The 15,325-nt window shown below is 43.2% G+C and overlaps 1 protein-coding gene across 1 annotated transcript; it reads right to left on the reverse strand.

Moving 5' to 3' along the window:
* Nucleotides 1-306: 306 nt before the first annotated feature.
* thap7 (THAP domain containing 7) lies at nt 307-15,211 on the reverse strand. The gene is made up of 5 exons (XM_066708675.1): nt 14,936-15,211; nt 13,830-13,909; nt 13,488-13,640; nt 6,212-6,307; nt 307-2,913 (listed from the first exon to the last, which is right to left on the reverse strand). Exons 2-5 carry the CDS (start codon nt 13,907-13,909, stop codon nt 1,494-1,496), a joined length of 1,749 nt encoding a protein of 582 aa, XP_066564772.1. The 5' UTR covers nt 14,936-15,211; the 3' UTR covers nt 307-1,493.
* Between the last annotated feature and the right edge of the window lie 114 nt (nt 15,212-15,325).

Genomic DNA, 15,325 nt, shown 5'->3' on the forward strand with positions numbered 1-15,325 from the left:
TTATGTTGTGGAAATTAAATTTGTTGAAGTTTGTTTTCTGTTCTTGTAAATTATTTTCTGCATATAGTTATACTCCATGTGAAATATGAAGAAATATATGCTGTTATATAGCCCATTGAAAGAATATTGTAATATATTATTACAAAAGTATTCCCATCTTCAGATGTTTTAGGAAAATCTTACAGCAGACTGTAAGTTCTTCTGAGAACAAGGTTGTCATTGTCTTGCATTTTCTTTTTATGTTCCTGACCTTCTCAACTCTTGCAGAGCCAGAGAATGTAGACATGAGATCTTTGAATGAAAAAATAAAACAAGCAGAATGTTTTTATTTCATTTTGTTAATTCCAGAAAATAAATTAAATATCCCTCCTTACGGAAGAGTATTCAAACTCAGCCATTCATGCTCAAAATAATAACATCATGAACTAAAACAACAAAGGCAAAATGTGGTCAAAGTACTCTCCCAATAAACTTAAATGTATGTATTGATTTGGTCAGGATGGCACTCCTCCTAGAAAATGTTTAAGATGTGGTTTCCTTTGCCACAGCACACAGGAAACAATCAAACAAGCAGACCCCAAGTCACTCCCCACAAAATACAGGTGATATCTAACAGGTATAGCTGACACAAAATATGGAAGGAGCTATGCCCTCCATTTCAGTACACCCTAAGTAGAGGTTACAGAAATGCTGTCTCTCATGTCACAGCACACTGCGCCACCCAGAAGTACATTGAGAACCGTGCAAACATTGACCCAAACCTGTTTATGTGTTTTGTGCTTTTTTGCTCACTGTGCAGTAATTTCTGGACAAATCAACACCAGATCTGAGTTGACGTGCAGGATTGACCCATGGCAGGAGGGGTGAATGTGGACAAGGCCTCCAAAGTGCGTCAGGATGTTGAGGGAGGGATTGAGAATTGTTCCTGTGCCATGGTTAGCCTCACAATCTCCAGCCACAGCTGCTGTGCCCAGACAAGTGAAAATCCCGAAAATCAGGTGTGTGGCCCAGTTCCCCTGTCGAGGCATGCTGGCACACAGATGTCTTGTGTGTAGGAGTACAGGTAGTGTGTGTGAGGGTCCATTTCCCTTTGACTGATTGACACCACAAAATGTATTTGGTGCATTTTGACCCACAGGGAATGGAAATAGGGCCCCAACTCTTCTGATTTTTCTTTTTCATTTTGACTTATTAAATATTTCTATTTTTATTCCTGTATATTCTCATTATCTCATTATTTTTTATGTTTATTCTGACTCTATATAATCACTGACACACACTGACATACCACAGAGACAGAGACACACTGGGAGACAAAAAACACTGAGACACATTGATACACCAGGGACACACAGGTAGTCACAACCTCTCTCCTTCAGACCAGCACCAACTCACAACACAGGATGGAATCGGTCTCGTTCTCTGAATTAAAATAAAAGAACAGCAAGACCCACTTTCCACTCTTCTCTTGTTAATTGCACTCCAATTAGACCTCAGTTAACGAACTCACTGCTCAGCTCCAGCTGGAATCCCTCCAGATGCTCCTTCAGTCTCTCTCTCAGGTCGGCTGCAGGGGGGGCAGAGAGGGGGACAGCGCCCTCCTCACTACTCTTCTTTTCTCCTCCTCCTCCCCTTCTCTCCCTATCTCTCTCTAGCACCCCACCCTCTGTTTGTGTCTCAGTTTCTCTCTCCTGTGAAAATCCCACTGTTGACACCACTAACACTGCTCTCCTTCCTTCCCCACTTCCATCTCCTCCTAATCCTCCGTCTCCTCCCTCACTCCCCTCATTCACTGGCTCCAGGATCAGTCGTCCCTCTCTGTCCTCCCTCACCAAAAAGATCCCTTGCTCCTCTCCTCCCTCCTCCCCCCTCTCTCCCTCTCTCTCCAGTATCAGTAGTTGCTGCACAGTCTGTGCTGGGGCCTCTGTGTGTGGTGTTGTTTGTGGCTGTGCTGTGTGTTGTGCTGGTGTGTGTTGAGTCTGTGTGTGTGGTTGTGTTTTAAGTTGAGTCTCTGCGTATTGCTCTCCCAGAGTCAGTGTAACGATCTGCACTCCCTCCTGGTCTCCTTCCCTCTGTCCCTCTCCCTCACAGTAGTAGTAGTAGCACTGCTCCTCTCCTATACTCTTCCTTTCATCCTCCCCCTCCTCCTCTTCCTCCTCCATCTCTTCCTCTCCCTCATAATCAAAGCTCAACCCCTCTCCTTCTCTTATTCTTTTCCTCCCTGTCCCTTGGTCTTTCTGTTTTAGTCTGTTTATCGCCCTGCCCTCCTCCTCCTCCTCCTCTTCCTCCATGTCTTTTTCCCCACCCCTCACCCCCTCCCCATTGCCACTCCACCTATCTCTCCCCCTGCCCATACCTCTCCCACCATCTCCCTCCCCCTGCCCCCTCTCCCTCTCCTTCTCCTTCTCCCTCTCCCTCAGCAGTGAGAGCTGTGCGAGTGTGCGGTTCAGAGTGAGTCTGAGGCGGCTTTCTCTCCTCCTGCAGGCCCAGAGCAGCCGCTGGGTCCTCTCCAGCCCCTCCCCCAGTGCCTCTGCCCTCCGTCGCCACAACAACGGGCAGCTAAGTGCATAGCTGTGTTCACGGGGTACATAGTGGCCAGGAGGGGGAGGCAGGCGCCGCATGAATTGGGAGGGGGAGGGTGGGCGAGGAGGGGGGTCCAGGGGTGGTGGGGGGGGTTGCACAGTGACTCCATCATTACCAAGGTGGGCATCAGTGTGTTGAGTGTGCTCAGTGTAGGTCTCTCCTTTTTGCTCTCTCTCTTCTTCAGGGGGTGTGATGGCCACGCCCCCACCTCCTCCATTTGTGGTTCCCGGAACCTCTGGACACCCCTCTTCCTCTTTTGCAGTTGGTTGCTCCTCTGGCCCCGGCCCCTCTTCCTCTGCCTGGGAGTTCCTTGCTGGAGCTCTTTTCCGCCTAAAAGAGAATGAGGGAGAGGGAAAGGGAGAGCAGAAGGTGAGAGGGAGGGAGGGAGTGCATGAAAGAGGGAGAGTGTGAGAGGAGGGAGCGAGTTTATACATTAGACAGACTAACCAGTTGTTTCTCTTCATAAATAGATGTCTTATGTGTGACAGACATTATTGTGTGATTGAGGGTCTATGTTTTTGTCACTTTGTCAGTGTGTGACTGTGTGACCATGAGTGAGTGGGTACAACCATGGGTCAGTGTGTGTGACTGTGTGACAGTTTGTCAGTAGGTGTTACCATGTGTTAATGCGAGTGAGTCAGTATCTGCGTGTGTGACCATGTGTCAGTGTGTGTGTGACCACGTCTGGCACCAACAACCATGCCACGCTCAAAATTGCTTAAATCACCTTTCTTTCCCATTCTGACATTCAGTTTGGAGTTCAGGAGATTGTCTTGACCAGGACCACACCCCTAAATGCATTGAAGCAACTGCCATGTGATTGGTTGGTTAGATACACACTCACCTAAAGGATTATTAGGAACACCTGTTCAATTTCTCATTAATGCAATTATCTAACCAACCAATCACATGGCAGTTGCTTCAATGCATTTAGGGGTGTGGTCCTGGTCAAGACAATCTCCTGAACTCCAAACTGAATGTCTGAATGGGAAAGAAAGGTGATTTAAGCAATTTTGAGCGTGGCAAGGTTGTTGGTGCCAGACGGGCCGGTCTGAGTATTTCACAATCTGCTCAGTTACTGGGATTTTCACGCACAACCAGTTCTAGGGTTTACAAAGAATGGTGTGAAAAGGGAAAAACATCCAGTATGCGGCAGTCCTGTGGGCGAAAATGCCTTGTTGATGCTAGAGGTCAGAGGAGAATGGGCCGACTGATTCAAGCTGATAGAAGAGCAACTTTGACTGAAATAACCACTCGTTACAACCGAGGTATGCAGCAAAGCATTTGTGAAGCCACAACACGTACAACCTTGAGGCGGATGGGCTACAACAGCAGAAGACCCCACCGGGTACCACTCATCTCCACTACAAATAGGAAAAAGAGGCTACAATTTGCACAAGCTCACCAAAATTGGACAGTTGAAGACTGGAAATATGTTGCCTGGTCTGATGAGTCTCGATTTCCGTTGAGACATTCACATGGTAGAGTCAGAATTTGGCGTAAACAGAAAGGGGAACATGTATCCATCATGCCTTGTTACCACTGTGCAGGCTGGTGGTGGTGGTGTAATGGTGTGGGGGATGTTTTCTTGGCACACTTTAGGCCCCTTAGTGCCAATTGGGCATCGTTTAAATGCCACGGCCTACCTGAGCATTGTTTCTGACCATGTCCATCCCTTTATGACCACCATGTACCCATCCTCTGATGGCTACTTCCAGCAGGATAATGCACCATGTCACAAAGGTCGAATCATTTCAAATTGGTTTCTTGAACATGACAATGAGTTCACTGTACTAAACTGGCCCCCACAGTCACCAGATCTCAACCCAATAGAGCATCTTTGGGATGTGGTGGAACGGGAGCTTCGTGTCCTGGATGTGCATCCCACAAATCTCAATCAACTGCAAGATGCTATCCTATCAATATGGGCCAACATTTCTAAAGAATGCTTTCAGCACCTTGTTGAATCAATGCCACTTAGAATTAACGCAGTTCTGAAGGCGAAAGGGGGTCAAACACAGTATTAGTATGGTGTTCCTAATAATCCTTTAGGTGAGTGTATATATATATATATATACACTTTATAATGTATTTTGTGCAGGCAAATTTGTAAATGTTTTATTTGAAGTAGCCAATACAACAAAGGTTAAGGTTCCCAACAGGTTTTGTACAGAACACTACAGACAGGATATGGTTTTAAAGTTAAAGCTAAGCAGAAAAGTACATTCAGTATAAAACACATGTAGAATTAAGATAAGTTAGAGAGACAATACAAAAATCCTTAATAAAATAAAAATACTATTTTATATTAATTTGTTATTTATTATTGTTGTTGAGTTATTCATATTTGTTAAAGCTGTCTCTCTAATTTTGCATTTCCCAAATTAGCTCATGCTTTGTCTATTAAATCAGTAAACTGCTCCTTCTGATGGAACTGTTAACGGATGTTTACTGTTAGTGCTTAAGAATAATAATAAAAATATGTGATTTATGTTTTCAATAAAGCACTGTCACACTGCCTTGTAATAATTATGTACAGTTGTTAATTTCGTAAATCTAGCTACTTTAAAACCCTATTCTGTCTCCTACCTAAACTTTCATTCATTTCTACTACATTTTAGGACAGCCCTATAACTCTATGTCACCACAAAGTGGATAAGATCACAAAAATATTAATATGAATACTTCCCTTCGTGCACTGTGCAGTTGGCACCCCTTTCTCAAATTCTGTTGACTTTTCTGGAGAAGCAGGCTTGGCTGACGTGACTTGCTTGCTGTCCAATGGCATAAGTCAAATATATTTTACAATGTACCCTCCCTTTCCGTAATTGCTTCTGAAAATGCTGCAGCAGCTGCTTTATTTTTTCAGCAATTCCAAATGTCGCAGCCGCTGCAAATCTCGCAGCTGCCGTTTTATTTTTCAGCAGTTGCACTTTCAGGGCCACCATAGGGGGCCCCAGCAAGCACAGTTGACAATGGAAAAATTGTTAATGCAATAGAATGTGTGTGTGTGTATTTTTTGTGGGGCCTGAGTCCTATATGCTTTTCCATAGTAGTCATCATGCATTGTTGATGTTAACTGATGTTAATTCATGGATGTTAGTTAATACTGATGATGATGATAATTATAATTAATGTTGAGGCACAGTGTGAAAATGCTTTTTGTGAACACGCTACACAGTGAAAGAACAGGTTAGGAAAATCATGAGTTAAAACAAATGTTGACCAATAGATTAATTATTGTTGGCACCGATTTCACTCAATGTTTTTTGTTTTAGTGTGAACTTGAAGTTTTCATTAATTTTGTCCTCATGGTCAGTCTGCATTGACACCTCTGCATCAAGAACTACATCAGGAAGATAGGTTGTTGATGTTTGTTGTCATGGTGATGCGGCTAAGAGCTGGAATGTTATTGATAGATAAAAAATAATGTCTGACATGACCAGAAAAATAGGACACAGTCTTTTACGCAATGAGGCTTATGTGAAAGCTTCCATAGGAAATTCTGTTCTAAAAAAAATAATGTATGCCCAACTTTCATGCCTTGACACTGAGAAAATATCAGTCCAGTGAGAAAATACCTTTAGTGTGTGTGTGATTCTGGGTCAGTGTGTGCGACTGACGTTACCGTGTGGAGCGGCTGGCACCTCTCTGCTTGGTTCTGGAGCGACAGACAGACTCAAATAGAGTAGGCACTGAGTCCTCCTTCAGCCTCCGATACCCACTGAGAGAGAGAGAGAGTGAGTTAGTGAGTGTGAGAAAGAGATGGGGAGAAAGGGAGAGTTATTATTACTACTATTATTACTAATATTGTAATAGCATCTTGTATTTTATAGAATATGCATTATTTCTGTTGTTAATGCTTTGGCAACACTGAAGAGCAATAGGTCAGGCCAATAAAGCTCACTTGAATTGGAGAGAGAGAGAGAGCATTGTCCCCCATGTTAGAGCAATATGCAGCACTTGGTCTCATTCATTCACTGCAATTAAATTCCTGCTCTATGCAGACAACCTGGTTCTGCTGTCCCCCACTCAACAGGGGTTACAGCAGAGCTTGGATTTGCTGGAGCAGTACTGCCAGACCTGGGCCCTGGCAGTAAACAAGAAAAAGATTTTGAATAAAGATCCATATACAGTGAGGGAAAAAAGTATTTGATCCCCTGCTGATTTTGTACGTTTGCCCACTGACAAAGAAATGATCAGTCTATAATTTTAATGGTAGGTGTATTTTAACAGTGAGAGACAGAATAACAACAAAAAAATCCAGAAAAACGCATATATGCATGTACTTGGTGGCAAAACCCTTGTTGGCAATCACAGAGGTCAGACGTTTCTTGTAGTTGGCCACCAGGTTTGCTCAGGAGGGATTTTGTCCCACTCCTCTTTGCAGATCCTCTCCAAGTCATTAAGGTTTCGAGGCTGACGTTTGGCAACTCGAACCTTCAGCTCCCTCCACAGATTTTCTATGGGATTAAGGTCTGGAGACTGGCTAGGCCACTCCAGGACCTTAATGTGCTTCTTCTTGATCAACTCCTTAGTTGCCTTGGCTGTGTGTTTTGGGTCAATGTTATGCTGGAATACCCATCCACGACCCATTTTCAATGCCCTGGCTGAGGGAAGGAGGTTCTCACCCAAGATTTGACGGTACATGGCCCCGTCCATCGTCCCTTTGATGCGGTGCAGTTGTCCTGTCCCCTTAGCAGAAAAACACCCCCAAAGCATGTTTCCACCTCCATGTTTGATGGTGGGGATGGTGTTCTCCGGGTCATAGGCAGCATTCCTCCTCCTCTAAACACGGCGAGTTGAGTTGATGCCATAGAGCTCGATTTTGGTCTCATCTGACCACAACACTTTCACCCAGTTCTCCTCTGAATCATTCAGATGTTCATTGGCAAACTTCAGACGGGCCTGTACATGTGCTTTCTTGAGCGGGGGACCTTGCGGGCGCTGCAGGATTTCAGTCCTTCACGGCGTAGTGTGTTACCAATTGTTTTCTTGGTGACTATGGTCCCAGCTGCCTTGAGATCATTAACAAGATCCTCCCGTGTAGTTCTGGGCTGATTCCTCACCGTTCTCATGATCATTGAAACTCCACGAGGTGAGATCTTGCATGGAGCCCCAGACCGAGGGAGACTGACAGTTATTTTGTGTTTCTTCCATTTGCGAATAATCGCACCAACTGTTGTCACCTTCTCACCAAGCTGATTGGCGATGGTCTTGTATCCCATTCCAGCCTTGTGTAGGTCTACAATCTTGTCCCTGACATCCTTGGACAGCTCTTTGGTCTTGGCCATGGTGGAGAGTTTGGAATCTGATTGATTGATTGCTTCTGTGGACAGGTGTCTTTTATACAGGTAACGAGCTGAGATTAGGAGCACTCCCTTTAAGAGAGTGCTCCTAATCTCAGCTCGTTACCTGTATAAAAAACACCTGGGAGCCAGAAATCTTGCTGATTGATAGGGGATCAAATACTTATTTCCCTCATTAACATGCAAATCAATTTATAACTTTTTTGAAATGCGTTTTCCTGGATTTTTTTGATTCTATCCTGTCTCTCACTGTTAAAATACACCTACCATTAAAATTATAGACTGATCATTTCTTTGTCAGTGGGCAAACGTACAAAATCAGCAGGGGATCAAATACTTTTTTCCATCACTGTATCAGGGAAATAGATACAACTTCACATTAGGGACAAATCACATAGAACAGTGATTAAAGTATAATAATTTAGGTTTGAAAATGTGTTCTAATCTCAAGGCTTCTACCTGGCCATGAATGAACTGAAAGAGAAAGCATGCAGTGTTAAAACTACAAGACAGAAATTACCTGCTCACATTACTCCTCCCATGTATAAGCTTGCTGTCTTAAACAACCGCTCACTACCTAGAAAAGCAGCCTTAATAAATGACACCATAACTGACACACACACAGATGTGCTCACCTTGACTGAGACCTGGTTAAGACCAGACAACACTATTCCATTAGTAGAAGCCTCCCCTAATGACTACTCTTACTGCCAGAAGGCCCGTGCAACAGGCCGCGGGGGGGGGGGGGGGGGGGCTGGCCACCATCTACCGCACAGACCTGCGCCTGTCTACTAAGCCATTAGACAGCTTCACATCTTTTGAAATTCACCAGGTAGAATTTAGGCTTAATCCACCTCTTCAGCTTATAGCTATTTATAGGCCACCAGGCCCCTATTCCTTTTTTATGACCGAATTTAGCAATCTCTTATCTGACTTAGCCATACATTATGATAAACTCATTATTTTGGGGGACTTTAACATACATATTGACATTAAAGACGACCCCCTCACTGTTAGTTTCTTGTCCCTATTGGAGTCTGTAGGCTTCACTCAGCATGTGTCTGGACCCACACATCGTCACAATCACACACTAGATCTAGTTATTACCCGTGGGGTACAGATTCACAACCTAATAATATCACCCCAAAACCAGACGATTTCCGACCACTGCCTTATTACATTTGAGCTGCCTGGAGTAGAATTAGACACACAGGAGAGGAATATAGAAACTCGCTGCCTAAATCCCACTGTTATTCATAAATTCACTACCCTGTTGCCAAATGCTAGCTTTATCAAAACAGGATCTGCAGATGAATTATTAAATAATTTCAACAATACACTAAGCACTGCTTTAGATACAGTAGCCCCATTAAGTACACAACAAATTAAACCAACAAAACACTCACCATGGTTTGACGAACACACTCGCTCACTTAAAACAGAATGCCGTAGTTGTCTTCCACATGGCATGGAATGACAGTATAATAAGATACAAGCAGGCCCTGTCCTCTGCTAGGTCTCCCTACTACTCCAATTTAATAGAGACGCATAAGAATAACCCGCGTTTTCTTTTTAATACAATAGCGACACTTACTAACCAGCAGGTAAAGCCTCCAGAGGTTATCCCCCCAATTTCACCTGTAGTGACTTCATGGATCATTTCAATAGCAAAGTTAACAGCATTAGAAAACAGATAGAACAGGAAACATACACAGATACTATAACCGACACATGCAGTCCTTCACAGCCCCTGCCTACCTTGGATCGTTTAACGTAGTAAATCACCAGGAATTGGTCTCCTTAATTACTAAAATGAAAACAACAACCTGCGCACTAGACCCTATACCCACTAAACTGCTAAAACAATCTCTGCCATTAATTATTCACAGAATACACAATATTATTAATGTCTCTTTATCCTCAGGATCTGTTCCTGATTCATTTAAAATAACTGTAATTAAACCACTTCTTAAGAAACCCAGTGCCGACCCTAACCAACTTAAACAATCTCAAACCTTCCCTTCCTTTCTAAGGTTCTAGAGAAAGTAGTTGCAAACCAACTGCAAGCTTTTTTTAACCAATAATCATCTTTATGAAGAACTTCGATCAGGCTTCCGTTCCGGCCATAGTACAGAAACGGCCCTGTTAAAAGTATTGTATGACGTGTTTCAGTCCTCTGATGTAGGGCACACCAGTGTTATTATTTTATTAGACTTAAGTGTGGCTTTTGACACAATCGACCACAAAATCTTGTTACACCTCTTAGAAAACCGTATTGGCCTATCTTGCAATGTGCTTTCATGGTTTAAATCATATCTGTCAAACAGACTCCAATATGTACAGATTAACGAGAACCACTCAAATTTAACTGAGGTTAAGTACGGAGTCCCACAGGGCTCAGTCCTCGGACCTATACTTTTTTCATTATACATGCTCCCTTTAGGTGATATCATTCGACTACATAATATTAACTTTCACAGTTACGCAGATGACACACAATTATATCTGTCAGTAAATCCTAACAACACCATAGACCTAGAAAAACTAATGTGCTGTCTGTCTGAGATTAAAATATGGATGACAAAAAAAATTCTTATGCTTAATTCTGACAAAACAGAAGTCATAATTTTAGGAGACAAAAATCGAACTGTTCATCATGCACTAACAAAACTGAGTAATGGTAACTTTAATTTCTCCCCTAAGGAGATGGCATGAAACCTGGGTGTCATCTGTGATCATAATCTATCTTTTGAATCACACATTCAGAATGTGTCGAGATCTTCCTTCCTCCAGCTTAGAAACATTGCTAGACTAAGACAATTCCTCTCATTACAGGACACTGAGAAATTGATACACACATTTGTTACATCTAGATTGGATTACTGCAATGCCATTCTGTCAGGCAGCACAAACAGAGCTATTTCTGCACTTCAGTTAGTCCAAAATGCTGCTGCAAGAATCCTAACAAAAACAAAAAAACATGAACACATCACTCCAGTATTGGCTTCTCTTCACTGGTTGCCCATGCGCTACAGGATAGACTTTAAAGTTCTCTTATTAACATTTAAAACACTAAGGGACTGGCACCTCCCTACCTAAAAGATCTCCTTATGGAATACACTCCAGGTCGGCCATTGAGATCACAGGAAGCCGGTTACTTAGCGCTCCCTAAAATACACAAGAAAAGCGCAGGTGGTCGAGCATTCAGTTATAGGGCCCCGAAGCTGTGGAACGATCTTCCAGCCAATGTAAGAGATTCCCCCTCTGTCTTAGCCTTTAAATCACGGCTGAAGACTCATCTGTTTAGTCTCTGTTTTTCCAGCCCATAGTGCCGCCGGTGTGCCATTGACATGCAATTGCACAACTGTCTTTGGAAATGTCCTGCACTGCATGACCAGTATTTTAGCACGATTGCCCTCTTGTCTTCCAGCAACAGCCTCCTCTGAGGGTCCAATGAGGCACCTCGTCCCCCACCATGGAAGTCTGATGAGGCACAACCCATCCCAGAAGCACCTCACCACGGAGGGTCAACGGGGCATTCACACCCAAGGTTTGACGAGCCATCGCAACCCAAAGCCTGTTGATGGTCCAAACCCTCCACCCCCGATGGCCAGCGAGAGGCCTCCTCCAGAGGGAAGAGCACAGCCAGCAGCACCAATAAAGAACTTTCTGATCTCCTTGCTGCTGTAATAACTATACTGCCTGGAGGGGAGGCAACCATTAGGCCTAGGCCCTAAGCCGTGGACCCCAAGAGATTCATTTTCTCCTACATGCCATCCATAGGAGTTTTTTGTTTTTCTCTCCTCCATGCCTAAATGGTTTATTTACTTAAATGTTCACTCATTTTATTCTAGATATATTTGATTTTATTGTATTTATGTTTTTTATTTTGCTATACGTTTGTTGTATGTTTACCAGTCTGTAAAGCACTCTGTGGCTACCCTGCGAAGGGCGCTATACAAATAAAAATTTATTGATCGATTGATTGATTCTAGGCCATAAAGCAACAAATTCACATTGAAATCCCAATCAAAATTGGGCTTAATTTATTCCAGTCTGTAACTGAACCAACTGCCCTATGGCAATGAAGTGTGTGGTCCACTCACAAAACAAGACTCTTCTAAGTGGGAGAAGCACCAAGAATCCCTGCATGCAGAATGTTGTATAAATCTCGTACATGCAGAGAGCAAAACTACTAGAAATGTATGCAAGGCAGAATTGGGCCTATATCTATAGATAATCAGAATCCAAAAGAGGGCAATCCATCATTTTTTTTAAATATTTAAAAAGTAAAGACCCCTACTCATATCACTACAAAGCCCTGCACTACAGAGTCCTCTCACTTAGCAGGTCCCGATGCAAATAAATTAGAACACAACAAAAACATAACTACATTAGTTATTGTGATACACAAACACACATGCAAAGCTATCCCTAAAAAGACAGTATACCGTGGCAGACTACCCTTCTAAATTAACACTGTCAAAATGTCAAACAATTGCTGGGAAAAGGCCATTTAAAAGGTTCTGTTTTGGACTCAGAAATAAAATAAGTCACCAAAAACAAGTGTTCAAATGTACTTGATAAACTAACACATTTAAATTAGAGTTTCAGAAGTTCATTATACATTAGCCAATAATCCTGCAATATGAAACTGGACACGTGCTGCCATCAAATCAAAAGGAGCGGCCATTTCATCTGCCGTCTCAAGACTTTGCGGAACTGCAGCTCTGACACTGGGGCTCTACAACACTGCAGCTCTTTTTCTCTTCCATGGAAAAGGATTAAATAAAGGATCTTGCATTTGAAAGGTGTTTTTTTCCCCACTTATCTATACACCAGGCACACAACTTAAGGGGAAAAAGTGTTTATTTTTAAATAATTATTATACACAGATCAGCCATAACATTATGACCACCTGCCTAATATTGTGTAGGTCCCCCTTTTGCCGCCAAAACAGCCCTGACCCGTCAAGGCATGGACTCCACTAGACCTCTGAAGGTGTGCTGTGGTATCTGGCACCAAGACGTTGGCAGCAGATCCTTTAAGTCCGAGGTGGGGCCTCCTTGGATCGGACTTGTTTGTCCAGCACATCCCACAGATGCTCAATTGGATTGAGATCTGGAGGCCAAGTCAACACCTTGAACTTGTGATTCATCAGACCGGGCCACCTTCTTCCATTGCTCCATGGTCCAGTTCTGACGCTCACGTGCCCATTGTAGGCACTTTCGGCAGTGGACAGGGATCAGCATGGGCACCCTGACTGGTCTGTGGCTACGCAGCCCCATACGCAACAAACTGCGATGCACTGTGTGTTCTGACAGCTTTCTATCAGAACCAGCATTAACTTTTTCAGCAATTTGAGCTACAGTAGCTTGTCTGTTGGATCGGACCACATGGGCCAGCCTTCGCTGCCCACGTGCATCAATGAGCCCAAATTGTTATGTTACTCCACTCATTTATTCAGGTTTTTCCTTTAATTTGTCACCCATCTGTATATATCAGTAACTACCCCTGGTCAACTTAAAAACCATACTGTCTGAAGTGTTTTACACTATTACTGTACAGTGTGTGGTGTGTAGTTTTGTTTAGTACCTGACGCCGGTTAGCTCGAAGCAGTCCTGCTTGAAGTGCCTGGAGCAGAAGTAGATGAAGTGTGACTGGGGGTCCCACTGCCCCCCCCCAACCTCCGTGCGCAGGGAGTTAGAAAGCCACAGCAATCGTCGTGGGTTACCGCGTTTCGGCAACCTGCACACCCATCACATCACAACACAACACAAACAAAACACACATACAGACAGAGAAAGAGATTTATACAGACACTGCCCTGTGGAGGATAATAGAGTGAGAGAGAGAGATGTAATGAGAGGGAGATGGATTGAGAGGGGAAGTGACAGAGGACAGGAGTGAAAGAGGTGGAGTGAGAGAGACACTGGCCTGTGGAAGGTGATGCCGGCACTACGGGTCTCTCTTGTGTCTCGAGATTTACAGCCAGCAGCCGAACAGTGACGAGGCATCTGAGGGAAAGAGAGAGAGGGAGCAGGAAATGGAGAGTGGAAAAGTGTTGCCAAAGCACAGGAGTGGGGAAAGAGACAGAGAGAGTGAAAGAAGGTTAATACAGACAAACTGAATGACTGGACACTACAGTACAATAACACTGACTGACTAACTGGACACTACAGTCCATTAACACTGACTGACTGGACAATACAGTACATTAACAATGCTCATGAGCACCTGTCTCATACAAAGCAATGCTGAGCATAAGACACATTCAGGAGTTACAATACATATTATGAGCATTACCAATGCAGCTTATTTTGGGTGAGCAGAAAGTAAGCTTGTCATTTATCTTCCATTCACATTGATCAGAGTATTCAACATCCTTTGAGCTCATCAACTCAAAACATACATGAGCAGCTCACATTTCATACTGCACAACACAGATATAGCAGGATGAACTTATCTTAAAACAAAATAGTTAAAATTTCATTAGATCACTATACAATTATTTTAGTGCAAAAAGAAGGAACAACATTGAGCATATATAGATATATAGATTATATTATTAATTATTGATAATGCTTTGATCTTATAAAGATTAGGCTAAATAAATTAATATTTCCGTCGATCTCTATAGTCAGTGCTTCTGTGTCCCCCAGGTGGTGCAATAGAGTACCTGCACTCAGAAAACTGGCCACAGCGCCACACAGAAACAGGCGCTCTCTCTCACACAAGCATCTGCGCCGCAAGTGTAATCGTGTCGGGATTACGCTTCTATGCCTCCCAGTTATGTTGACATCAACTGGAAGACAGAGAAACCCCAGAATATATATGCAACTTAATTATTAACTATCACTCCCTCCCTCCCCCTCCCTCTGCTTTTCCTTTTGCGTCTCTCCTACCTCCTTCTCTGTGGTCACTATGCGTTTAATACACAGATGTGTATTTCAGGCTGCAGCATTCGTGTTAGCGGGCACTGTGTATTTGTGTTTAATTGTGTTTTATTCTGTTATTTTACATTTAATCGCAGTTTGACTCACCTCTCCACGTTTAGACCTCACGAAGATGGCCGCCGCCTCCTTCCTCCAGCCTCTCCGCTCTCCCTACGCTACCAGCCAGCGTCTTCCTCTCGTTAGCCCCCTTGCAGCCAGCCAATAAAAGTGGAATTGTGACTTGAGTGACAGTACAGCTGTCCAATGGCTTATATATATTAAGAAACAGCGTTGTATAATGGACAGTAATTAGTCTTTAATTCTGCGTCGTTCTAACTGTTACTTATTAGAACTGCCGAGTTGCAGAGTATAATAATACAGTACATTACATTATATCACTTAATGTACAGTATAGGGCAGTACAGGGTACAGTAGTGTAATTTAGTGTTTTTGACTACTGTAATGTACATTGTATTTAAAAAAAACTATAAACAATAT

The sequence above is a fragment of the Amia ocellicauda genome, chromosome 7 (genome assembly GCF_036373705.1).
Source record: "Amia ocellicauda isolate fAmiCal2 chromosome 7, fAmiCal2.hap1, whole genome shotgun sequence".
Classification (NCBI taxonomy): domain Eukaryota; kingdom Metazoa; phylum Chordata; class Actinopteri; order Amiiformes; family Amiidae; genus Amia; species Amia ocellicauda.

Coding starts and splice junctions, on each gene's coding strand:
- thap7 (XM_066708675.1), bottom strand. CDS start 13,909: ATGCCTCGTCACTGTTCGGCTGCTGGCTGTAAATCTCGAGACACAAGA. Junction 13,641..13,829: donor GCCGGCATCACCTTCCACAG/GCCAGTGTCTCT, acceptor ATGGGTGTGCAG/GTTGCCGAAACGCGGTAACC. Junction 6,308..13,487: donor TTCGAGCTAACCGGCGTCAG/GTACTAAACAAA, acceptor TCTCTCTCTCAG/TGGGTATCGGAGGCTGAAGG.